Source organism: Platalea leucorodia, assembly GCF_965183815.1.
Source record: "Platalea leucorodia genome assembly, chromosome: 1".
NCBI lineage: Eukaryota > Metazoa > Chordata > Aves > Pelecaniformes > Threskiornithidae > Platalea > Platalea leucorodia.
The window spans coordinates 112,367,870-112,394,514 of NC_138823.1; the positions used below are offsets into that span (position 1 = coordinate 112,367,870).

The window sequence follows — 26,645 nt, forward strand, 5'->3', positions numbered from 1 at the left end:
TTCAATCAGAACACTTAAGCCTAACAATCATCTCCAAACCAATATTGGTTTAAAATAGCTCAAAGTAGACCTAAAGTAATTTCACTTTTCTGTCATGAAAATAACACAAAAAATATTGTAAAAATATTTTTTCTAATCTTAGCGTTATCTATATAATTTTTTCTCTCATCTTTTCCTTTTTATATCTTTTCTGCTTTCCATATCCTTCCTTTTCTATTGTTCCTGTTTTTCATATTTTATATGGTTTCATACTTACTTCATGGTCTTTACACGTCTTTACAGCCTTTCCTCTCGTGTTTCTCTAGTAACTTACCCCATCTCTTTCCTTCTTTCTTTGAAGGTTTCGTTCCTACTTCTGATGGGGATGTGCTATAGTGGAGTCAGGTAAACTGCTTGGTTTGGTTTGGTTTCTAGTTCTGCAGCTGTGGCCAGCTTCAGGAGTCACCTCCTCTCTTCATGTCTCTGTTTCCCAATCTGGAAAAACAAGATAATTAAGCTGGCCTCCTGTGTGGTTAGCTTTGAGACATACTGGTGGGAAGCTCCTTTAAACACAATTACTCTCTTTCTCTATTTCACCTCTTCTCTACCTTAGTTACCTCCTCAATGCTCATCATGATTTTCAGCTCTTAACTAACTCTTAGCTCCCATTCTTCTCCCCGCCCCACCCCTTCTAACAGTAACATTTTTCATCTGGACCTTCAACATATCATGGTTATTACTTATTCTGCAGATTATGTGCCCACTGCATTTGCTTTGTCTCTATTTTGAAGGAGAGCTTTTGTAGCTCTTAAGTGATGGGTTCCATTGATTTCAGCTGACTGATGTCTGCAAAGAACATGAATGATGGTGCAACACCTGATTTTAGTTATAAAAATGATCAGAAGAGTCTTAGAAAGATGAGATATGCGGGATAAGCAACAAATGTTCAGTTAATGAACACTAGTTATAGTGTCCTATGAAACCTTGTAAAGGGAAAATGTGCGCATGTGAAGGCAGCCCTCCCATGTTCATTCATTCATTCAGTAAAGTTATTTAAATCACGGTCGCTTGTCCCTAGCACCTTTGGAAAAAGACTCAGACAATAAGTACGTGGAGATTATAATGCTAACGTCAAGCAGAAAGCTAATGTTAGGCACATCTTGGCTATGCTCTGAGGAAAAGATATGCCCTGTCAGTGTCAACGCATTTCTACATCCATGACCGTTTGCTATGAACCTACTTTTTTGATGTCTGTCTATACAACCTTTGGCACTGGAGGATCTTAATCACTTTCAGTGAAGGAGTAGGAAACGGCCAAAGCCTGCCAGTGTTAAATGCCTCAGACTACAGTGCCAGAAGTGCTATTCAGTAAGTTGTGAAGTAAAACTGGTTCAGTCTACATGGCTGTAGTGAAACAAAATGCAGACACCAACATTCTGATGTTACTCTCAGGGACAAAATATTTACACTCCGTAACTGTGGACATGATGTAGAGAGTGAAGGAAAGGTGACAAAACATACTGTAGTATTTATGGGTTGTAAAGCCATAAACTATAGATCGTATCAGACTAGGCTATGGTTTGTAAATGCTAAGCAGCACTGGGTTTAGCCCACCTTAGATGGAAGAGCAGCTGGGATAGATAAAGGAATTGTTTGAATGCTCACCATTTTTGATAAACACTGATTGACGTTCCAGTTACACGCCCATTTTACAGCTGTATCACTGCTGATCACTCTAAAATCCCATGGCACTTTGTGAAAGAACACAATATTACCTCTGATCTCCTGGCCAGGTCTCAATTCAAGTAATCACAGTGACACCTCTTACACATCCTGCAGTTCTAACTGGAACCACTGGTTTTCACTGACTGCCCCAGGCCCCAATTCTGTGCTTAGACTTATTGTGGGCTGTTAGGTAGCTGCTGTTTTCTCTGATCAACAGTTCAGCTGAGGGCTTCTGGAAAGATGCAATTCCAAGAAAGTCCTGGAAGCAGGCCAGGGAAGATAGATATTGCTGGTGATTTATTTTGATTTTTACTCTTTAGATGAAAAAAAATCAAGACTGGATGTAAGATTAATAGAAAAAAGCAACTCCCAGCCCCCCAAAAGAAACCAGAAACAAAAAAATACACCAATGTTGCACTGAACATGGAATTCCTGGAATGTTTTCCAAACTGCTATCCTAAAAATGTACCAACAGTATGCAAAGTTTTCCCTTGTTCTGTATTAAGGCTAGAGTATCTTCACTGAAACAAATAGTTTACTTGAATTCATGCAAGAATATGAATCGAAAATACATTGATTCTTTCTCAGAAAAACAAAGTACCATTCAGTGAAATGGAAAAATCATCAGAAATGGAAGAACTATAAAATTACAAAAATGTTAGTTTCATATGAATCACAGTGTTCCCAGGGCATGCATTGTGAAGCATATTATGGAGTCAGGAGTTTAGCAAGATGCAGAAAACCATGACAAAAGTAAACAAAGTAGTAATAATAACAGATTTCTCAAAAATTTCTTCTAAAGGACCATACCAGTTTTAACCCTTTAAAAGGGGATAAGATAACCTCCAATTATTTGAGAATAAGAGAATATTTTCTCTGGGGACAACTTATTTTGTAACTGTGCACATGGAAGTTTCAGCAGCAGTTTTTGCTGAACACACAAAGAGAGAGTAATCTAGAGCAGGTGGGTGTGCAGAATTCATGCAGTAATTCCTATTATCTTTTATACTGATGATAATGCTTGGCCAGTTGCCTTTTTTTTTTTTTCCATGAACTGACCCAGTTAAACATTTGTGTATCTAATATGCCTGAGATGCTATAATTAGAACATTTTTAATTATTTAGCACTCTTAACTCTTCTCTTGAGTGCAGTAATTTGATATGACAGTTCTGAATACTTGAACAACACCTTGATCCAAGGAGCTTTCTGACAATGCTTAAGCTGCTGTTTCTCATGTATGATCTTAGCCAATGTTACAATTTTATGCAGGTATGAAGGCTACTACTTGTCTTGGAATATTTGTCTTGTTATGGAAATCTGGCACTATCCCTATCCTGGAAAAATGATGCAAATTCTTCTACCTAAATACATACATTTGAGCAAAATGGAAAAGGGTTTTTTTTGTGTTTAAAAATTAAAGTGAATTTTAGGCTTATCAGCCATGCTGGACTGTGATTACTTAAACTTCAAGTCATATGTTTATTTGCAGAACAGCTATTGTGCAGACAAGGTAAGCAGTGGCATGTTTCCCTCCACTAATTTGGAAGTGTTTTTCTCAAGAGGGTCAGCAAATAATTTACTTTTCTGCTTATTCAGGACATGGTCAAACCACTGGAGTCAGTACCAAGATCACAGAGACTCCAGTGAGCTCTGGATCAGGGCAAACATTTATGAAAAATACCACAAAAATATTAAATACTACCACCAAGTTGTGGTATGTCATATGTGCACACACCCGTTCACATGATCTGGACGGAGGCAACCTACTTACTTTACATGGGCCATAGTACATGTTCTTGCCCAGTAGAAAACATTTCAATGCATTGTTCAAGCAAACCTAAGCTAAAATGCCTCTCTAGGAATGCTGAAAACATGTTCTTAAATGAATGCACCAAGTCACAGGCAGAGCTCATGATTATACCTATAGTCACTTCTAATATCAGCTTTAAAAATAAATGAATATTTAATAGTATAAGCCAAGCTAATAATTTTAAGGAAGTGTGATCTACCACAAGTGTGGAATTACATCATCAATTTACTTGATCACCTTTCACCTCCTTTGTAAAAGCTGAAATGCAAACATATTTAACTCTTTCAGCTGCATTGACTTTACCTAAGTAATATGCTTGACACCTGTCTGTTTGGAGACAAATACTGCTTTTTGGCACGTACCTTATACTTCTCCTGGGATTCCTAGGTCCATACATAGTTTTCTCTGTGATCTTAGCGAGGCTACTGGACTATTTACTTTCTACTCAGGTACCTACATACAAGCCGAAGATCATTTCCTCTACGTGTTATGAGACTATTTCAGGCACTGCAGCATGACTGATGACAGCTGAAAACAGAAAGTATGCTGTAAGACATCTTGAAACACTGCCACATAGGGTTTATGTAGGAAACATGCTCTTATTGCTGTAGACCTGGCATTCCCCGGTGACCAAGTTTCAAGCTAGTGCCTATACAAAGGTCCAGGATTAAACCTCGAACCTCACACTGCCATTGCGCACTGATTCCTATGTACAAGGGGACTAGCAACAGGAGGTGGCCACAAAAGGATGCACAAATACAATGCAAACATTATAGATAGCTATAGTCTCTTTTTTTTTTTTCTTTCCCCCTTCCACCCCTGAGCTAAACTAAAAGCTCCCTTATGGAGAGCTTCCCTGTTTTGCTGAGTAACTGTTGCTATCATACATCCCCCTGCCTTTCTCCCCCAGTTAAATTCAGTCTTTTTCTGAGCGCACTACACCTTCTGAAGAGATGAGGTCAGACATTATGCCTTCTCCTTAGTACTTAGATGTGGAAGAGCATGACTGACAGGGTGCCTCGCCCCTTCTAAAAATTAGCAGAGTTGAGAGGTGATGTTGCTGTGCTTATCAAGCTTCTCAAGTTCAAACACTAGCCCTTGGGGACCAGTTTTGTGAGGGAGAAAGCCTTCTGCCTTGCACAGCACCTGTGGGTGCTGTGGTGCAGGTGCTACAAGTAGGAGCCCTGGTTTCTTGTGGTGTGGGTGGAGATGGAGGTACAGGGTGGGCTGCAGCCCTCCTGTAGGCATCAAGGCATGGGTGAGTGGGAGCATGTTCCCCAGCAGGGGTGCTTGTAAGAGCTGGTTGGGGTCCACTGCTTCCCCTTTCTCTAGCTGGTTGAGGTGGCCTGCTTTATAGGGGACTGTGGTTTCTGCTCTCTCATCCTCCCAGCAGGAGGAAGATGCTGCCAGCCCCCACTCACCATCCCTGCTTGGTGTATGCAAAGGGTACAGAGGTCCCTCTCCTAGTCTGTCTCCCTCCCCCCCTGCAGTGCTGCTAGCTCAAAGGGGACAATTCTCTGTGGCTCTTGTGTCCTTTGTTGTGCACTTTGCAATATTTCTTCTGGTGCTAAAGGGCAGAGTAGAGTGGGTGGCACGTTGCAGGGACTCAATTTCCTCTTATTAATCAGTCTGAAGTCTTCCTACCTGTCTTAGGCTGATGTATTAGGATGTTCGCTCCAGGTTTATTCCTGATGAAATTAGTGGTTATGGATGCACCATGTCTCAGCAAAAAACTTTCTTTGAGCCTCTGGATTCTGTGTAAGGCCAGAAAGAATATTTATAAGGAGACTGATGATGGGCTGAAAATGTTGCTTCTCCTAGTCCCATTCTCCTTCCTTGCTGTCTCAATGAGAACAAAAGAAGTCGCAACTCTGCATTGAGATCATTCCTCTGCAAAATAGTAAAATAGTTTGGGTTGGAAAGGACCCTTACAGGTCATCTAATCCAACCCCCCCCTGCAATGAGCAGGGACATCTTCAACTAGATCACTAGGTTGCTCAGAGCCCCGTCCAACCTGACCTTGAATGTTTCCAAGGATGGGGATCTACCACCTCTCTGGGCAACCTGTTGCAGTGTTTCACCACCCTCATCGTGAAAAAGTATCTCTAATTTTTTACCTCTAATCAAAATTAGCTCTAATGAGCTCTAGGTGGGTGTAGAAATCCAGATGCCTGAAACCCGTGGCAAGGCCTTGGTATTTATTAAGAATACACATATGAGATTGTGCATAGGTAAAGAAAGCCTAGCTGTTTAACAAGCTGAAGATTGCGCTGCATCTCTGTATTTAATATTGAAAATACTTGCCTATACAAAATCTCCCCCTGCCCTTCTCCTGTCAGAAATCTTACGAAAATTAGATATTTGTATGCAATATTCAACTAAACCAATTTTTTTCTGCCTCTTCTTTTGGAGCATAACACCTATGTCCTTAGCAAGGTTTTATATTTTCCCTCCTCCAAATTTTCTGGTTGCCAATGTAAATACATGCCATTTTATTCAAAACATTTTGACATGCATTTCAGGTGCTGCGACTGCTATTTCTACGGATGCTTTAATGGAACAGTTGCATTTAAAATACCAACAAAAACCATGGACTGAAACTCTGAAACTTGTCCATTTTTGCATGGTAAGAATCGCAGATTAGGTGAGAGAAGGATATGTGGTGTAAGAGCAGCTTGCCAAGAGGGTTCAAAAACTGCTTGACTTTAAAAAAAAATACTAAAACCAAAAAACCCCCCAAAACTGGTGCCTGCTATAGCCTGGCTCCTGATTTTTCTTACAACAGTGGATAAAAGTTTCCTGCATTATTTTAACACTTTAGAAGTTGTTTCTTGCATTATTTTAACTCTTCAGGAGTTAGCTCTGATTGTCTAATACTTTAGGTTATTTTCCATTCATTATCATTAGCATATTCACAGTATGTAAAGACAATTTCTTGCCCATAGGACTGGGAGAAAAGACTGTTTTTCAGAAACTGGCCTGAAACCCTGCTATCTAGACTCTCTCCTGCTGTGGTATACCTTAAGTTGTTCCATGCTTCCCACCCTTCCAGTAGCTAATTATATTTAAGAATCATCTTTGTAAAAAGCAGATTAGCACAACCGCTGTGAGCTTGGTATAAAAAGTCCCATTTGTTTCCATGCTTCTTTTTATTAATGCTTCACTAAAGCCTTACTCTGATAACAATGTCCTAAGTTTGAAAATAGTGAAAACTTTTCAGCAGTGAATGTTCTTTGTGAATTGAAGTGTGAAGTATGAGAAGTTTTCAGACAAGAGCTAGAAGAGAAGCTGGGAGAGTTTGCTTGTTACTTAATATATTCAGCTGGAACTTGCACCCTGAGTCTAACCAAGTACACCTGTGGTGCTTACTGATCTCTCCTTTTCACTCAGGCAGATTCCTCCTAAAATAAAAATCTAAGTATTTTCTTAAGTTGATCTCTATCATCACAGTGAAATTAGCTGACATAGCTTGTGTTCAGCTCAAAAGAAAAGGGAATGGAAAGTCACTCCCTGCTCCAAAGGCCTCTGATATAAAATTACTACACAATAGGGTCTTCACAAAGCCATTCAGTGCTGCCGCTTTAGAGATGATAGCTACAATCATAGGTCACTTCTATGTTTGACAAAGAGAAATAAGCAGTGTTTTGTTGTACTGGGCATCGGTGTTCTGTGTCTCACATGCAGTGATATTCTTCTTTGGCTAGCAATTTAAGGAGTCTTTCTCTGTCTCTTGTTTTCACAAATGTGCTAGGATAAGCCACTTCAACGGCCGATCAGTAATGCTGCAGGTGATCCATTGCTCTCTTGCATGGAGAAGATACAGAGGACATTAAATGGTAATGAGCTGTCATAACTCAAAGTGTATTTTTTAATATTCTATGGAAAATACCCATCGTTCTCTATTGGTGATGTTCTGCACAAAGGGGTCAAATGTACAAACACAGAGGCGGATATGACACAAGAGACTTGTGACTCATCTTTGGGCTAAGCCTTCAGGCTATAGCTATTCTCAAAGTCTGAGAATAAGCTCTACCCAGCACAGCACTCGTTAATCACAGGGTAATAGTTGTCATTAATAACAAGAAGTCATGCAAGAGATACTATTTTCTCATTACCTAAATCATACCCTTTAAAGCAGGATAATACTGGTTCTACTTCTTGATCATTGCAGCCTGATTAAATAACATCTCCGTTTTTTGCAGCTAAATCTTTGTTTTCTGTGATGAACAGATTGGAATCTTTATCCAAACAAAAAGGGTAAGTTTGTTTATGAATAAATGCAAATGAGCAAGCATGGCCCCAAGTCCAGTGAGGAATACCATCTGGATGGCTTGTCAACAATATTTCTTTTTAGCTTGGTGTTCTAATCGAGTGTATTACTTGGAACCAGCATAACTGCCTGTTTTGATTAGCCCTTTGTGGAGGAGGTTGTTGGGTGAAGAGAGGGCATGCATGCCTAGGTCCCAAAGCTACAGACTGAGGTAAATAGTTTTCAGAAAACCAACACGATAATGCAAAGAGCAGAGTAGAAATATATTGCCTGGTTGGATAGTTTTCAGAAGCTGAGCCAAGGAAGTTATTTTTGAAGCATCCCTGGTGTCTCTTCCCACGACCAAGTAAACTATACTCATTTCCTTTCTTCATGTGACAGAATTTTTAGATATACAAGCCTTTTTTTTTTTCTTTTTGTCTTTCCCCTCTCCTCAGGCTTAATGTTCATGCTAGCCCCAGTGGGACTGCCTGCTACATAACATCGAACATGTTTTATATAGAAGTTCAGCTGGAGAAGGATGGAAATGTGATGGATGTAAAGTTGGCTCACCTTGGAGAAGCTCCTGTGGTAAAGTTAATTTTCTCTGTCTGTCACCTCCCTGTAGTCTCCCACCTGGCCTCCAGCTGCCATGTCAGAAAGTCTTTGGCTTTTTGTCTTGTCACACCTGCCAGCCTGTGAACGACACTAGCTACCTCTTTAGGCATCTGAATCACTCACCTAAACTTACAACTCGGTTACAGATACTAAGTATTGTAGCTCTAAATATTAAGGTAATAATACTTAGCTGACATGCCCACCTTCCAAGAATTTTGTAGTACCCTGCATAAATATTTGTATTCTCATACTTCAATCTTATCAATATACAGTTAATAACAGGGTCTTAAAATATTTTCCTACCAAGGTGTAATGCAATATATACTCCCAATGGATGTCTTGGAGCTGTTACCAGAGATTCTGTTTTTCCTTCTGCCTTCTTTGGGCACTCCTACTAATGGGGATGTTTTTCTTGCACAATTTATCATTAAAATATTGGCAAAATATCACTCTGCAGTTCACATACCATGTTCTGCAGTTGTTCAGTGTTACAGACAACCCTTCAGATCAAAGATGTAGCAACAAGCTGTTGGGGGGGGGTGGGGAGCATAAACTGGTTTTTATCAGTAAGTATCCAAATTGTTACATTCATTTGGAGTTAATTTAGTCCCTTTTTTTCAGTTGCAGTCAGCCCAGGAATTTCAAGTTGTTCTGTTTAACCAGCACAGAGCTGTTGATCAGTGAGTGCTGGACAATATTATTAGGATGGAAATGCATATCCAGAAAATTCTAGCACAGTAACTGCCAATAAAAGAAACACTGGAAAAGATGCAATTATTTTTTTCTGGAAAGAATTTATCAACAAACTATTTCTGTTAATTTTATCCTCTTCCACAGAGCCTTTGTTCTTCTAATTATTGCATTAATATTATGTTTTAACTATTGTAATATTAGTCTGGTTTTTGTTGGTTGGGTTTTTTTTAAGCTAACCATTCAGCTAATTAAAAGTAATGGGGAACAAAGGATGGTAGGAAACATGAAACTCTTCTCTCTTACTCCTGTAGGTTTGTGATGACTTGGTGCAGCATCTAAGGTAAAGAATCATGTGCAGAGTCTCTTATTGAATGGAAAGGGATTCCTGAGTCTTGTGTTTCTCTGAATGTTGTGGAGAAGTCAAGGCTAGAATGGTTTTAGTGTAAGAACTGAAGAAAAAAAGCAAAAAAGGAAGAATCAGGAAACAATAATATGAATCCAGAAAACAACACAAGAACTGACACCTTTTTGGATTTTATTTCATGTGGGAAGTTGGTTCCAGTGCTCCATATTGGAGGTTGGTGGTTGTTGTAACTGTTATCACCCACTTCCAATTTGTAAATTCGAGGCTAAAACTGCAGCAAATATGATTTTGAAAAGATACTCCAGGCATTACTTATTTCTCAAGTTATTCCACTGAAAACAGCTAAATTGCATCTGCTTCAATGCAGCGAGAGGAAAGAGTAATCCCCAATACATTGGCTCTAGCTGCCAGCTGAACACAGCCTTTGAATACTGGCATTTGTGTTGATTGCAAGAATTACAGAACTCCTTGGATCCATAACTTTGGAAATGGACTGATGATGACAATTCAGAACTGGCAGATTTACAGATCCAAACCAGATATTACTTTTCCCCTTCTCCTTCCATCAAATACTAAGTAGTCTTTGTATTGTCCTTATGCAAATGTCTTAACCACAAGTCCTTCAGGCTTCTGTCACAGCAATGAAAGCAAGGTGATATCACATGGCCTCTTTTTCTTTGCAGATGCATAGGAGGAGATGTAACTTTAATTTTCCCATGTAGCAGTAAGGCACTATATATATAGAAATATATATATATATATTATTACCATATTTTGTTCTGTCTAAATAGTTGCTGTTCCAGGTCAGGCCACCACCTTAAAAGTCCATTTAGAAGTTCTCCAGCCAATATGATCAAGGTTCCAGGTTTTACTAATAATAAGTATATTTAAGAAATTGGATTCCTATTTAAATACTTTGGCAGAACAGCTGAAAGGGAAGGTAAAGAGAGAAAGAATAATCATTGACCTTGCATATTTCATCTCTCTTCTATGTGGACCTGTAATGCATCATCAGTTTTTCCAGCCCTCTCTTTCATCAGAAATGAAGTTATATTAGCTTTATGGGTGTAAACAGCTATGTCTTAAAGCTTTAACTTGCATTTTCCTAGGTTTTGACTCCCAGTGATGTTAACTGCCAGCAGTTTGGCTCTGAATGATGGCATATAGTTACCATTGGCCCTGAGGGTATTACTTGTCAGCCTTACTGTTTTTGTTAGGATTTGGCACAAAGTGCAAGTATGTCTTCTGCACCTCTTGGTGTAGTATTTTATTTGGTCGTAAGGCAGTTTGTTATATGTGTAATGTTTCCTGTGAGTCTCAAAGTACCTATAAAGTCATGATGAACCAGCCAGCTAATGCATAGGCTGGTGCTGTGCCTGTACCTGCACCTGCATGCCTGCTTCCCTCCCTTTTCCCTGCTTCCTCACTAGTCCAGTTGCAAGGAGTTATGGAAGAGCTGAGTGACTTGCTTAGGTTTCTGTTTGGAAAGGATTTGTTGCAGTGTGAAAGTCCAGGCAGGCTTATTTGGTCTCTCTGCTGATCCACATTGCAGCCACATCTGCATGGAAAGGGAAGGTATGTCTTCTTGAGTGCAGCTCTCTGTGTGACTGCAGCAGCAGAGAGTTTAGTAAGCTTGTAAAATTCATTTAAAATCCACTTAAGTAGGTGAGTAAATACCTGATGGGTTAGTCTGAGCAGAGCTCCAGGCTATCACAGCTAGTCAGAATCTGCAGGAATTACGGGTTTTTGAGCAGTCTGAACCATTCCTTCACAAACTTATGCAAGCCACTTGTCCCCTGTTCTTTTTTTGATTGTTGTATCCATCAATTGTATTTAAGATCTGTCTCTCTCACAGGGTGCTGTGAAGTGAAATAGTAATACAATCCTTGATATTTTGATGAAAAGAACAATGTACAAGTGCATTGTATTAGGGAAGTGTTACTACATGACTAGCTTTATTGGAGCATCAGGAAAAGTGCTTTGCTGCTGCTGAGCTATCAAATTTATGTATCGTGCACATCTATTGCTTTCAGTAGTGCATATTTAACCAGTGTCAGCTATAATTACACTGCTTTTTGCAACAGAGCCAAGGATTCACATTTCCTGGTATATTCTAAGAAAATTTAAAAGCAGTACTGCTACTTGCCAGATCTGATAAGGAGCGGGCCTATAGCACTCTAAAATGGTGCTTTTTCTAGCAAATTAGATATAAAAGACTTATTATCCATCTCATTTAGTACCGTGATAGCAATTGTTTCTTTTTGGTAGGATGAAGAACTATGATGCCTTTGGAAAGATTTTAGAAGACCTGTCAAATCTGTATCAAATTCCAGGAAACAGGTTGCATCTAGTTTTTACTTGAAAAACTTCTAAAATCCATAGCCTAGCTTGTGTTTACTTACAGAAATAATAATGTCTTCTCTCTCTTCCAGCGAAATGAAAGCTAAGGGATACCTTGCTTTACAGGCCCTTGAAAAAGATCTTTATTCAATGTCTCTTTCAGACAGGTAACTTGAAGTCTATCTCTTTCTCCCTCTCCCGCCACCCCCACCCCTTCATTTCACTAAAAACATGTTAACTGATCTAATTATAGAGCAGGATGTGGAAGGCTAATGAGTTTTCTCCCACTGGAAAGCTTGAAGCTTTTCTGCAGTTTGCCAACCCCAGGCATGCCAAACAAGATGATCTACTGAGCTCCTGTGCTTTATCTAAGAGACTTGCTGGGAAACTGGTTGGTTGCAGAGCTTGGGGGTGTGTGCATGTGACCACCCACTAGGAACAAAGAGTGCATCTGAAAGTCAGCAGTCATCTTCAGATCTCCCTGTGGCAGAATTAAATAGGCCTTTTGGGGTCCTGCTGTTTGGGTATCTCATTTTGTGCTCAGGTTTTAGATCAGGAGTAGTGGATGCTAGCTTTCCTCCTATCCTTCCTTTTTTCATTTCTCCTTTCAAAGAGTAGGATTACAGATAGATGGGGAACAGATTTTCCTAAGCCCTCTGGTAATTGTATAGTGATTTTCATTCTTTTCAGAAAATCAGAGTTGAGGGCACTGCTTTCCTTATGGATTTTTGAAGCATCTTTTCTGACATTAAGTACTCTCGGCAAGCATGGCCTTCTGTAACTTGAAACACACTCCTGGCTTATTTTTGTACAGTGTTCCCTTATGAAGCATACTAGCTCCATGAACAAATATACTATATCCTTGCTGATCGCTGATATCTCAGTAAATTTTATTTATGAGCTAAATAGATTATTCATCCCATCTATGATATAAGTTAATGCACTGCAGAGTTTTAATACACAGCTATGTAATTTTATGGCTGTATGCATTCAGCTGTACGATCACATTTGAGGTTAGAGATTGGTTCTGTTTGAGTTAGTTTATCCAGGGTTATTTCCTCACTCTTTGCTCAACCTGCCACTCCAATATTTTTGTCCCCCTTCATTTCTGGTAAACAGCACATCAAATTGCAATATGAAACAGCTCAGATACAAGGTTGAAATGGAAGCCCAAGTCCTAGGAGTAATGCGTGAGTGGAATGCTGGTGTTTTGGAAGCTGTCATAACAAATGCAGACACAATCTACTTCCAAGAAAGCATTGTCACCCTTTGATTAAGGGTGCAAATTATCCTTTACATTAGCCTAGCTAGCACTGCAACTCACGAAACACTAATCAACATGTGTTTTGAACTAGAACACAGGATGTAAACAGAGTTACTGAAGTACTTCATGGAAAAGTAGGACACCTGGTGCCAAGAACTGGAGGTGATTTTTTTTTTTTTCTTTTTCTTCATGGATTCAAAGAATTGTAATAAAAAACCCTACTGAGTTGATCTTTGTTTACAGTAAAGATCCTCTATTATAAACAAAACATGCTGAAGGGACTTACCGTGCCTGTATTCTCGGATTGTGTACAGACATACAGAATGAGAACATACAAAGACGCCAGGTGGTTTATCAGCTACTGCAACATTGACTTTGCAGCAGCCTAAAAGCAAAGCCAGCAATATTCTGAGGTTATGTGGGAAACCACAGTTTGGGAGTAACCATGAGATGACAGCGGTAGTAGCTGAGATAACACTCACGTTGCCTAAAAGGCAAATACAGTCAGTTGATAAGTTTTTTGGCTCATCTACACTGTCAGAAGTGAGCTTTAACTGTTAATGTGTTAGAGTTCATAAAAGTACTTCTAACACATGCTACCTCTATCCTGTTGCACAGCTTGATGTGAGTGTCCCTTATGCAAGTATTACAACTTTCCCTTCTATTTCAGACTAGTCACTGAAAGCTAGCAGTTCAGCTAGTATTTTTAAGGCTGAACAACAGGTTATTGTGCAAGAGAGAGAAACTTCATCTAATATTTTCAAAGATGTCTGATGACTTTATACACTGACAGTTCAGCTATTAAATGCTGGCTAAGAAAATGCTGTAATTTGAACATACACTGTAATTAGAGATGTACTCTTACAAGGGATGCCCTTCTGCCCGTCTATATTGCTCTTTTTTTTTTTTCCCCTTTGTGTCAAGAAGCCTAACATATTTCCTCTATTGACATGTGTAGTAACCATTTTTTTTTTTTTAATTCCTCAGGAACTCCTATGAACATTGAATTTTACATTTCTCCCTATCAAGTTTTGGAAGCAGAACTAAATCCTGGTAAAGCTAGAAAAGCAGAAATAACTAATGATGTGATAGCTTTTTCAGCCCTACCTGTTTCATTAAGCAAAGTTCATTAATGAAACTCAGAAATAAGATTTAAAATGCTAGTTTAGAAGAATGATTTATGTGATGCGCTTTAGCACAATTATAATGCGCATCAGGAAACTACTTTCCCATTTCTTGGCTGTTGACCTAAATTGAAGTGAGAGCGATATCAAACAAAATAAATGCCTAGCCAGCATGAAAATGACTGGTGGTTGCTTGATCTGTTTCACGGCATGTCCCAAAAGCAGCTATTGCTGCTATCACCATTGGGCAACTTTGGTATTTTGGGTGTGGTCTGTGCAGGCTTCTCCTTGCTGCCCAAGCCATTGTGGCTGTCAGGTGGACCTGACCTTTAAAAGACCTTACCACTGTGTGTTTTGTATGCATAGGATTAATCTACACTGACACGAACAAAATAATGCATTTCTCTTTCTCCCTCAGGTTCCCAGGTATGTGGAACAAAAATGGTTGTAACTGTTGAAGGCACAGATACGCTCCACAAACTTCCTCTTTCTCCACTGCTTGTAGATTCTCAAGCTGGAGAGGACAGGTGAGGCTCTGGACACTTCACAGTACAGAAATGGATTTACAAGTCATTGGCACTAACCTCAGCATAGCCTACATTTAGCCTCTGCTAAAACAGGAAACTCTGTTTTATTGATGGCATTATGCTCCACAGCTACACCCTCTGTAACCTGTGGCTTTTACAGTTTTCCCAAACAGACTGTAAAGTTATTGTGTTCATATTTCACTGTGTCAATTGCGTTGAACTATGGATTTATTCATAGACTTGAAGCCAGAAGGAGCCACTGGAGCAATATTACTTTACTTCCTAGTATTCAACAAGCAACTCCTGCATAGTTTCAGAATAAATAAAGCATATATTGAGGGATGTTACACCTTAACTATACAAAATAGTTTGTCATCCCACCATGGATACTGAGACCTCCTCTCTCTCTACTTCAGTGCTAAGCTGGAGGGGAAGTCTGAAGTCATTACCCAAAATAAATCACTATAGAACAATTTATAGCGAACATTCTTGTGCACTGTTCCTCAGTTTCTGGTGGCTCCCTTTTCCTTTCTGCCAGTCTTCACATCAACCTTGTTTTAAAACGTTAAAGGCTACAGTTGCGTTTATAAAGCAAAACTTTTCTCAAGACAGAAGAAGTATGCAACGTAGTAAACTGCTTGGGACCTGATAGTGGCCTTGCACTAAGAGTCCTTGTTACATCAATTTCTGTAACAAGCTTAACAAGCTTTCAGTCTGACTTTTTTTTTTTTTTTTTTTTTTTCTCCCCAGCAACCCTGCTTTTTTGCCACTGACTGATGAACTCAGCATGGATTTGCCAGCTTTTTTTGTGTTGAAGTTTCACCAGCCTATTCCTATATCCTCATTCAGTATTGAAGAGATACAGAGGCTCACAGGCATGTTATAATTGTTTTTAAGACTAAGTACTTCTGTGACTATGCATTGCTTATTTGCTTTTTATTTCCCTGTGTTAATGTTGTAAGAGGAAAAACTGGTTTCTGGGGCAGAATGTGTTCTGTTCTGTCAGCCCAAGTGTAACGTTTTAGCAACCAGTGCAAAACACAAAAGTTCTAAGAAAGATATGAGAATTACAGCAAAGCTGTTTAACACTCTACCTCAAATTCTCATTAGCAAAAAGGGGAATAAGGAAGGAGATTAATGTTTTTGTCTTTTCAAAACATTGGTTTTGTTTTTAATATTAGCTTTCATGTACAGTCATAACCTAAATGCTAATAAAAAAAATCACCTGGTTTCAGGAATTCAGATTACTGGCTTGAAACTAGCTCCTCTATATGAGCTGATTGTTCAGTCTACCCTTAAAGAAAAATGCAGTGAAGACTTGTCTATGCGTAACTCCTGTTTCTTTGTGGTGAGTATAGTGTGCATTTGACACACACTCTGCCCTTGTGCAAGATACATACTGAATTGTATTTCCCCATAAGCAAGCAATGCAGACTTCCCAGAATCCCAACAGTATTTAAATGCTCCTTAAGAAAGAGTTCAAGTTATTTACAAACCAATATTAGACCATTTCAAGTAAGTGAGCTTCTCATCCTCATTAATGTACTGTGTACATGGCTGCTGAAGTCATACTAATTTGTTTGTGTGTAACCCAAATATTTACTCTTCTAAAAGTTGCTCAGAACTTTATCATTAATGCCTTAAAAAAAAGGAAACTTACTGGCTGGTGTGAGGACCAAGTCCCTACTTACCTAGATTTTTGAAGGTATTTTTCATGCTGCATGTCACGCTGCATATCTCACTGTTTTAACAAAAAAGATTTTTTGATTAGGTAACACTGAGAATACTGATTCCTTTTAAAGGGACTGGCAGGAAGAAATGTGTAAAGTGTTACAAGAGTGATGTCAATTACTATCTAGAGCCATGGTTGTTTAACTGTAGATGGCTTCCCTTTTAATAACTGTTTATTAAAAAATATTTAATTTATACCACATTAGATACAGAGGAAAAGTTTTATAATAGAAAATGGTGGCTAAGATGCTTTCTGCCAGACTTATGTACAGGGCAACTACAAGACAAGCCTCAAAGATCTACCTTTTTTTGCTAGGAAACATTAATTTTGCAACTCATGGCAACAAAAGAAGAGAGCACTTCTTTGTCTTCTATTAGCAGTGTTAGCAATGCCCATTGCCTACATAGTTCTTAGACTTTGAGGTGGTGCTACAGAAGGTAGTAGTAAGTTTACACCATGCTAAAACAAGGTTTAGCAAAGCTCTCCTCTATAAAACCTCTAAGGTGGGATGAATTTTTCATTTCCATTAGATACACACGAAAAGCCCTGTAACTCTTCAGCAATTCCCTAAAAAATTAGTACTTGCTGGGAGATTGTGTTGCTTCTGAGTTTAAAGATTTTATTTCTAGAAATAAATTACTAAACTGAATTCTAACCTCAAGAGGAATGTAGGGGAACCCCTTTTGCTCCATGAACACAAGAGAAAAAGCTCTTTTATTCTGCTCTCCAGGTTTTCTTAATGTAGACCCTGCTAATTAACTGCGCTGCCTTAAGGTGACAGTTCCCATTTGCCATCCTGAATTAGATAACACAATATTGCACTTCTAATTTTGTCATAGAATCAGTGTCAACACGGACAGGTGGCAAATTTTTCTTACTATCTCCTCTTCTCCTCCTCTTCCAATGAACCATTGGGAGATATTCTAGCCAAACATGCTTCTCCAAAGAAAGCAGTAGTGATGGCGAGAGGAACAATGTACGATGCCCTGAAGAGATTTCAGGCAAAACTGCTATCCTATTTGTACAACTGTCAAGCAGCACTACTATGATATTCTTCTGAGAGAAGATCTTGGTTGTTAACATTTCTATAGCCTACAGGGCTCTTAAGAGTAGTTAGAAGAATTGGTGGCACTTGAACTCCTGACCACTTGGCTCTGGGTATATTTGCCTAATTTGGATGCATTTGGGAGACTGGATCTCATTTAGCTTCCTCTAAGGATTAAATTTCTACTGAAATGCAGAGAGACATGAAGGGCATGCTAGAAGCATGTCTTCCAAAATTATTTTTGCTGTTAGGTTGTGCAGTTGCTTAATAACATCAAGCTTTACTTTCTTGATTGCAGTGCTTGAAATATCACCATATTTGTTGTTCAGTCTCTTCCAGATTGCCCAAAGCACTGTTACTTCATAAACAAGGGCTCAGAAAAATCAGATTTAGCAGGAGCCTTGGTCAGTAAAATCCCATTTAGCCATCCGAAGTGTGTGCCTGGTGTAATAGAGATTCTTCGACATCAAGTGGCGTATAACAGCCTTATCAGCAGCTGTGTCTCCGAGAAGCATATAAATGAAGGTAAACTGTGTGGTTGGAAGTGATGGCGGAGTATTAGAGAGAAACTAGCTTCTAAGCTGGTTGTTAACAGATTTGCTACTCCCTTGCCAAAGCTGTCATTACTTGTGGAGCATTTTAAATGATTAAAAAATCCTTAATTCTAGTATTACACTCTGTTGAATATTTTTTAAAAAAATCTCCTAGGCCTGACACTTCTATAAGCATAAACTAAGTTGCCAAAGTAATAAATAATTAGATTCTGCTGCATCAGTATTTTTTAAGTTCTGGCATGTGATTTGGCCAAAAAGAGTCCAGGTTCAATGGGTGGATATCACTAAATAGTAATTTTATTTCTAGATGATTCAGAACTGCTTTACTTTGAAGTGGTACCACACAAGAACACCAGCTTTTCTGTCTTTTTCCTCCATCCTCTGAAACAGAATTTAGCCTGCGGTACGTATGGAATAATTGATACTGTCCTATCTAGGCTCTTGTACTACGCTTCTCAGTTACAAATACATTCTAAGGGCTACTCTCAATGGTGTGCAACCCATGAAAAACACAAAGTAGCATTTGTGTAAAAAAACTGCTTACTAGAAAGTGTTCTGTATTCAGCATAAAACAGAAAGTAAATGCAAATATTCAAGTCCTATTCTGTCTTGGCCCGCAGTTAATTAGTAAATTGTAACTTCTACTATTTCTGACTTAAGCGTATTAGGAAAAAGCAAGTCTTCTGCAAGACCACTGCTGCAAGCCCCTTCCCATTGACTTCAGTCTTACCTCTCTTGAAGCATCAGAATGAAGGGATGTTTTCAATGCTTATAAAAATATTTTGAAATACTTATATTCTGTTCTTTCCTAGTGATAATTGATGTTATAACCTCCAGGGAAGTCCAATGTTGCCTTCATTTAAATCCTCAAGATCCAACTCTAAATTCTAGTGATGACTTTATAGCAAGAGCTGTGAAGCGGTAACTAGTTTTATTTTATTTCGTAACAGTTGGAATGAACCTCAAATGTCCATTAATGGAAATATCATGTGCATTCACAATGCCATACACTCAGCAACCAGAAAACTCCACTCTAGTAAAAAGTTATAATAGTGAGAATAAGTTACTTTAGTGTCTTAAGTATCTTTTTCAAACATCTTAAACACTAATAGTGATGGAAAGTGTTTCTTTCCAGTAGAAAGCACATGGGACAGGGAAACACTTTTGAATGAAGAGATCTTTACCTTTTATAAAGATGCTTTTTTCTTTCGTAAACACGCTCTTCTGAAGACTCTAGCTGATGACAGTCCCATGACTGGTGTAACTTAGAATAGCATGGAAAGGACTTTTTCCACATCTATCTAATACCAATCAGTGCTTCTTTTCAGAAAGTGGGGTGTATGTGGCATGCCTACAACACTGTCTCTGGCTTGTTTTCTGAAACAAATTCCAAGAGAGGCAAGTTTCTGTGATACATGAACACACGCTATAGAAAGGACTTGGAGCACTAATTAATTTGGCATAAGCTAGTATACAACTATTACCTATTTGATGACAGCAGGATCAATGCAGGCTGGATTTTGAACCTGTTTAATTTGCCTGCCCTGTCTTAAGTCACAGGATACTATATACTATTCCTGGAACCAGGTAACGCTATTGTTTGAGTGGAAAAAACTCCTCTAGTGTAGACAGTGTTTTAGAGAAGATGTGCTCTGTACCTGTCTTATACAAAACATGAAAGTTACAATTATAAAACTCAGCAAGAATGAATATATTGCAATGTTATTTGTTTAGGTTTTCATTAAAAGCACCCTTATGACTTTTTTTTTTTTTTTTTTTGACCAAATCCTCCCACTCTTTTCTATCAAAGCTTCTTTGCACTGGTAAGCTCAAAGATCCAGCACTTGATTTCATTGCGCCAACATATGGTTCCAGTATAGCACATGTAGTTATATCGTAGTTACAATGTAATGCCTGTTAGGCTGTACAAGGCAAAAAGATGCAAGGATGTAGTGCTGTTTTTCATGACAGGTATCATTCAGGTGTCAGCCACAGTTTAAAAAAAGCAGCCCATTGAAGAATGGATGAAGTTTGTAGTAGTGACTAATGTTTCATTTCCTCCTTCAGTTGCATGTCAGTGCCAGTTGTCATGAGAGCTATTTTCAGGAACGCTGCCAAGGTGAAAGCTGATAGTGAAACACAAGACATGGAAGCAGACAAGCAACAAAAACCTGAACCACCGTGTGAGCAAATTACGGATTCTGATACTCCTGAGGAAAGTCCTTCTGTGGCTGGTCAGCAAGATTTGGTAGTGACAGAGAAGCCAAGTATTACAGACAGCCCAAAAGAAAATCTCTCCACAGCCAAACTGGAAACTCTGGGTGGTATCATGGAAAAAAGTAACCCCACAGTAAGCACAGAAACTTTGTGCAGAGTGGAGGAAAGTAATTCCACAGCTAGTACAGAAGCTGTTATGATAGATAAGTAAAACACACAATCTATTGTTTGATAATCAAACAAGAAAGAAATATTTTCCCTGGTGTAGATTGCTTTTGCAGAAGTAGCTGGAGAGAACTTGGCAAGCTCACTGTCTACTTAGTAATTTATGAATGGAGTTTCCTCTTTGCACACTATTAAGTACATAGAAGTAATACTCTTGAATTTGCATTTTTAAACTTCCAAATTTGGAAAGTCTAACACTGCTCTTGTAACCTTTATTTTTGCCTGCACCATATTCTACCACAATATGGAAGAAATTTCTGTCTAACATATGTGATACAGGCTATAACATAACACATGCACTTGTAGAAAAGTAATGTTTATCCATGTCAGTATTATGCTAAAATAAAGAAAGTTGTTTGAACAATTTTGTACATACATAATTAACGCAGACAGCCCTATTTGCCCACTATTTCAGAAACAGGTTCAATAAGAGACTCTTAACTGCAGTTCTGTTTTCCCCTAATGGAGAAGTGGTACTGAATGGCAGCCGAACTTACAGTCTACCAACTCTGGCAGAATAGAGTCTTTAAGAAAGTTGTAAACTCAGGTAAAAATTACTTGATTTTCAGAGACTTAGCTTTCTTCTGGCCTCAAAGTATAAAATTGTTTTGTGATTTTTTTTTTTTTTAAAGTATAGTTAAGTCAGCTGTTCAAAATTTCAGTTTGTCTCTGTCTAGACCTGCTTTGTCTCGGACATGAAGGAAAGTTACAAGCAACTTAAAACAAGTGATCTCCTAACATACCGTAAATCAGTTTAATTAGTGTAAAACAGAGACAGGCATTCACAAAGAAAAGACTTCCTGACCAGAGCAATTTGCAGCTACAGTTAAGGCAACAGGAAAAGGAGTCAAATATAGAATGTTGGCACAGAAATACAAAGTTGTCAGAAATATGCATGTGTGGCTGACAACGTCTTTCTAAGAGAAGGTGAGTAAGCCTGGCTTCCTTGAAGAGTTTGGGAAAAACACTATGGGAATAACACTATGGGAATGACGGAAAGACAGTTCAGGCTAGAAGGACTGTCAAAATAAATACAAAAATAACACAGGGAAGTTCATTAGACTGGAAATGTTATCAGTGTGGTCTAACAGGATAAGAGTAGATGCTCTAACAGTAAAACAATAGAATTGTAAGTAATTCTGCATTTGAAGAGAATGGTGTGGTTTTGGCAAAAGTGAAATAAATAAAACTGTGTGAGGAGTGAAAAAAAGGCAGTTTTTAACTGTAAAAGGGCACTACATAGTGGTTACAAAAGGTAAGAGGAAGAATTTGACAAAAGGTGAAAAATTCCTATATTTCATATGGTGACTAGAGAGAGTCACAGCGCTCTAGAAATCAGCAGCAAATACTGTTCTGTTTTGCATAGAGTTAGCATACCATCAACAGCAGCTTATTCTGCAAGAATAGCTTGTCCCTAGCACTGGGCATTTATTTTTTAGATATTAGAGGGGACCTATTTAGAGGGGCTATTTAAGGGACCTGCTCCATTTCCAAACTGCTGCCAAAACAGAAAGTGAGGGTGAAATGAATAGCTTCTGACACAGAACAGAAACATGTTTAGTAAATCTTTGTAGAGCTTTAAAAGTAATTTCCCCTTTCTGTGAAAGTTATGTTTAAGATTGAAAGCAAGGGGGTTTTGCCAGGAGCCAAAGCATCGTGAAGATTTACCGAAACTACCTCTACTGGGAAGTATCAAAATCAGTTTTCCCTAAAACGAAGTGATGCATCAGCCTGTACATGGTCCACAAACTGAGAATCAAACCCAGTTGAGATGATTTTAAATACCATGAGACAGAAAAACTAATGTTCCAGTTGCAGGACATGACGGAGTATATCCAGTGATAAGCCCAGTTGCTCTACTAGCCAAATAGTCTGCTTTTTAACCCAAGCAAGGGTTGACCTTTCAGGATCTGTGCAGAGTTTTGCCTTACTGCACTCAGACTGCAAGGAACCAACCTCACCATTATTTCTACAAATGTTTTCACCAGAGCTGCCAATGTCTTTGTGTTTTCCAGTTTTAACTTCATTGTACTCTGTCCCAGCTGGAGCTGTGTGATTCAGGTCCATGTCCTGAACAGAATCTAAAATCTGTCCGAGGTGTGGCTGTTGTTCAGTAGAATTCAGATACTTAAGCACATCTTCTTCATGCTTTCCAACAACATCAAGAAGATTATTTATCTTGCTTAAAGCAGAATCATGTCCATTAAAATGACACCAGGATAAGAGAGCACTGAAAAGTGAAGAATAAAAACAAAAAAAGTGATTACATGTACCCACACAGACCCCCAGCTGTTGAAGGGAGATAGCAATGTGTCAAGATATCTGCACTATATAAATGTATATGTTTTATTCACATTTTCTGGGAAATTCAAGCAGTAGAACTGAATATTAAGCTTAAAGATGTAGATTGAGATAATTTTGGAAGAGCAACTGAAGGAGGATTTTTAAGAACGATCACTGTACACTCAGGTATGCAATTCCCTGTATTCAAGACCTAAGAATTCTCAGGTTGCTCACTTTGGACAGACTTACAATGCACTTTTTTTTTTTTAAATTAAAACAAACAAAAAATCGCATGCACGCTCCCTCCGTATACACCCTCCACACGCGCACAACCTTAAGAAGTTTGTAACCTACTTCAGGGTTCCTCTGAACTGGCCACATGTAACCATCAGCTCAGCACCGTGTCTGTAACCTTGATTAAAGCCTTCCTGGAGTGCAACTTCTTTCCCAGCCTCAATTCCATCCCTATAGCCTTCCTATAATAAGAGTAGCGAAACACATTGTTCACAAGATGAAAAATTGGACCTATGACAATTTCGTAACAATAAAAAAAATTTAAACAAGTATTCAGTCTCTTAAATTACAGCTTCTAGATTTGAACACCCCTCCCAGCTACACCCCCACTGCCAAACCAAAACATGCTTTTTGTAGTGCATTATGATTTACTGATCTGTAAGATCCAGTTCTTTTCCAAACGGATCCCCGGAAGGTCAGAAAACAATGAAAGTATTTTTAGAAACATCAAAAAATAAGACAAATCTGCAGGAAAGCATGCTTGCTTTTATGATGACCAACTCCTTTATGAAAAATTCCTTAAAGAATACCACATATAGATTTCTAGACATCTAAAAATACATAGGCTGTAAAGCCTCCCTTTTAGCAGAGGTACTCTCCTGTCTGTAATCCATCTACCTGTTTTCACCAAACTACTTATTGAGCCTTGCTTCTCTATTTGCTGGATCTCACTCAATTCAAGACTTATACCGGAAAAAAGATGGTGATGGAGTGAGTCACACATAAATATGCATAACATTGTGATTGCTTTCTGTAAGACAGCTAATGATGGTAATGCAAATTAATGTCTTTATATTCTAATCACATTACCATATAATGTAGAATAATTCTTAATTTTTGTCACACCAAAATTGCAAGTTGTAAGAGTGAAAACTTCTACTTGCTCATGAGAGAAGAGAACTGGTGGCCTTGCTAGAGAAATAGCCAGGAACAAGAACGCTTCTTTATTTTGCCCAATATACAGCTCTAACCTCAATAACATTTTATGATTTTGCAGTATCTATTCATAAAATACCAGAGGGATTTGTGTAAGAACACCAAACAGCCCCTTAAGAAAACCAGTCTTTTCAAGGGACTCAGATGCAGGAAGCTTTTCCTTGGAGAATAATACAACAGCTCTGTTGTAATACCCTTTCTCATCAACAGCCTACACAACAGCTTCCATTCATGTTCTTCAGCCAAATGCTGTTCGCCCATGAGCAGGCGAGCCCTACTGGCCCCACTCTGAATGATAATGTATCTGTTGAAGTAACCTGGGTTTATGTACTTGTTTTGTTCCCTGTAGAATTCCAGGGAGCGAAGGGCTGCGGAAACCTGCTTTCATAAAATATATTTTTCACTAGGCAAATAAATAAGCCACAGAACTACCCAGACCGCAAGGTCCAATTGTGGTTCCACATGGAGTCACACGTCTTAAATCTGACTGATGAAGAATTCTACTTAAAAACCCAAACATCTCATATTCCTTTATTAGCACTGTTTAGCTGTGTTGCCCTACATTTACTAGTGGTATACCTACAAGTATGAAGCAAATAGCTCGCATCAGAATTTAGCACTGCCTTTTACAAACGCACATGGTTGTACAGAGGGAGCCAATGTCATTTGGTAAAACAGTACTTTGCTCTGATAGACTCCTAGGATAGAGTTTCTGTAAATTCCTGCTAAATTTTCCTGACACTCAGAAGAAACTAAACCACAGCAACTTTTAAGCAGCCACTCTTAGTTTTTGCTTTCAATTAGCCATATGTACATCAAGGTATGCATCAGTAAATCTAAAATGGCTAAGACTATTAAATCTTTGTTGTAGAAATACCTTCAGCCTTTTTTTCATGGTGCTGTTCCATTCTTTCTGTAGTAGATACATCTCATCACCATCTTCATCAAATATATCCTCACTGGATCGGCTGACTGCAACTTGTACCCAGGACATAACAGCAGTGATGACTATGACCTCTGCTTATGCAGTAAAAAAAGTACTGAGAAACTCGAAAAGTCCTTCTGTCTAAGTGTCAGATTAGTAGTATAGGCAAAAAAATGTGAGTTCTGAAGAGAAGTCACATATGGAGCTGATTATTCAACCTGTACATTTGTTTCCACATGGAAAACGGATGCTGTTCACCATCAGGGTGCATCTGCCAAGAGAAGACAGTCAAATCACCACTGGTAAAGCACTCACAATTGCATCGGTGGAAATTCTTACAACCCACAAATGCTGTTCCTTGCAGAGGCCCCAGCGGCTTTTAGGGAAGCGAGGGCCACAAGGGCCATCCCGCGCCCGGCCACGCTGCTTTTCCTGGGCCACAACTGGCTGGAGTCTCGCAGTCTGCAGGCTCCCTCCCTGCGGCGGGCCCGAGGTGAACCCCACCGCCCCCACACCCTTCCAGGCAGCAGATCGCAAAACCATGCCTCAACCCGCCAGCGCCGCCCTGCCCAAACCTCGGCCGAGCCCACAGGCCCCCCGCCGCCGCCCCGGCCCTGGCCCCAGCCCCGGCCAGGCCGCGACCCGCCATTTCAGGGACGGCCGCTCAGCCCGGCAGGCACCCAGCTCCCCACAAGCCGCCGCGCTGCGGGGACCCTTCCTTTCTCCTTCTTCCTTCTCCCTCGCCTCGCCTCGCCTCACCTCTCCCGGCTGCTCGCTCAGCCCCGCTCTCCGTCCCCTCACCACAGCCGCCGCTCTACGGCGCTCCACAGCTCGCTGGCAACCGCCATCTTGGTTGAGGGCAAACTGGCTTCACTGACGTCGGAAGCAATAGGGGAGCGGCAGCCATGTTGGCCGAGGGCAAGCTCCGCGGAGGCCACAGTTAAACGACCGCCATCTTAACCAGCAGCCCCGTGGCTTCAAAGCCCGTCTGAGACACTGGGGGAGGGCGGCCATCTTGAGTGCGGGCGCAGCCTCGCACCCTCCTCAAGGAGGCGGGACGGGGTGGCTGGGCCGCCCGGCCCTGGTGCCCGCCGCGGGGCGAGAGCTGGTGGAGGAGGCCGGGCGCTGGAGAAGGAAGAAGCCGTTGCTGTGAACCCCTTTCCCGGCTCTCGAGAGCGGGGGGGCGTGTGGCTGCCCCAGGTCTTCCACAGTGCCCTCAGGCCAGCTCCGGAGGGAGTGTGTTCCCCGGGGCATGGAGGTTTTGTCCTCTTTTCAGTCAAACATTGTGGAATTTTTTAAAAAAATCTGCCTTGTTGGCTTCTGAATCCTCAAGGTCCTTATGTGTCAAGTGTGCCCTTAAGCTGTCCTCTACAAGATTCAGGCATCACAATAATAAATCCCTTCTAATATGAAGGGTGCCAGCAGGAGTCAAGTGTTTCTTTGTTTGCATCTATTAGAGAAAAGAGTAACATCCTTCTGACATAACTACAACGGAATAATGTGGTGTTCTTGGTGCATGCTGCATTTAGCATATGAGCGTAAGTTTAAAGTTTGTTAATCTTCATAAACCTGCTATGCATCAACCTTGAATTCAAGCTGTATGTTTCTCCAAATTGCCAACTCCTGTGACAGCAAATGCCTTCATGTCCTGAGTGCTTCTGCGGGTCCCTGAGAGGGAGCGCGTTTGCTCCTCGTCTGGAGAGGCTGATTCCCTGTTTCCCAGGCTGGCCATGGTGCCAT

At 39.8% G+C, this 26,645-nt stretch overlaps 2 protein-coding genes across 4 annotated transcripts; one reads left to right on the forward strand and one right to left on the reverse strand.

The window, feature by feature from the left end:
* YAE1 (YAE1 maturation factor of ABCE1) lies at positions 1 to 26,426 on the reverse strand. Of its 3 annotated transcripts, none has more exons than XR_014227533.1 (5): positions 25,665 to 26,426; positions 24,858 to 25,176; positions 23,105 to 23,226; positions 22,136 to 22,697; positions 1 to 474 (listed from the first exon to the last, which is right to left on the reverse strand). XR_014227533.1 is itself a non-coding variant. In XM_082305272.1 (4 exons), exons 2-4 carry the CDS (start codon positions 24,972 to 24,974, stop codon positions 22,268 to 22,270), a joined length of 669 nt encoding a protein of 222 aa, XP_082161398.1. In that variant the 5' UTR covers positions 24,975 to 25,176; positions 25,665 to 26,426; the 3' UTR covers positions 17,921 to 22,267. The 3 variants fall into 3 exon arrangements, 1 of the variants encoding a protein (XP_082161398.1); XR_014227534.1 differs by lacking the exon at positions 1 to 474 and adding an exon at positions 17,921 to 20,136; XM_082305272.1 differs by lacking the exon at positions 1 to 474 and having other exon boundaries at positions 17,921 to 22,697.
* On the forward strand, positions 6,070 to 18,903 carry LOC309587250 (mediator of RNA polymerase II transcription subunit 1-like; the record flags this gene model as incomplete). Its single annotated transcript, XM_082305259.1, has 15 exons — positions 6,070 to 6,141; positions 7,267 to 7,351; positions 7,718 to 7,772; positions 8,223 to 8,355; positions 9,387 to 9,415; positions 11,708 to 11,779; positions 11,872 to 11,946; positions 13,135 to 13,205; positions 14,031 to 14,096; positions 14,586 to 14,694; positions 15,445 to 15,569; positions 15,930 to 16,042; positions 17,801 to 17,996; positions 18,333 to 18,428; positions 18,863 to 18,903. 15 exons carry the CDS (start codon positions 6,070 to 6,072, stop codon positions 18,886 to 18,888), a joined length of 1,323 nt encoding a protein of 440 aa, XP_082161385.1. The 3' UTR covers positions 18,889 to 18,903.
* Positions 26,427 to 26,645: the final 219 nt, after the last annotated feature.

Bases quoted from the DNA above. Each gene is read 5' to 3' on its own strand.
- YAE1 (XM_082305272.1), bottom strand. From the start codon at position 24,974: ATGTCCTGGGTACAAGTTGCAGTCAGCCGATCCAGTGAGGATATATTT. The intron at 23,227-24,857 runs GTATTTCTACAA...CTCTTATTATAG, and splicing joins CCATGAAAAAAAGGCTGAAG to GAAGGCTATAGGGATGGAAT. The intron at 22,698-23,104 runs GTAGGTTACAAA...TTCACTTTTCAG, and splicing joins CAGTTCAGAGGAACCCTGAA to TGCTCTCTTATCCTGGTGTC.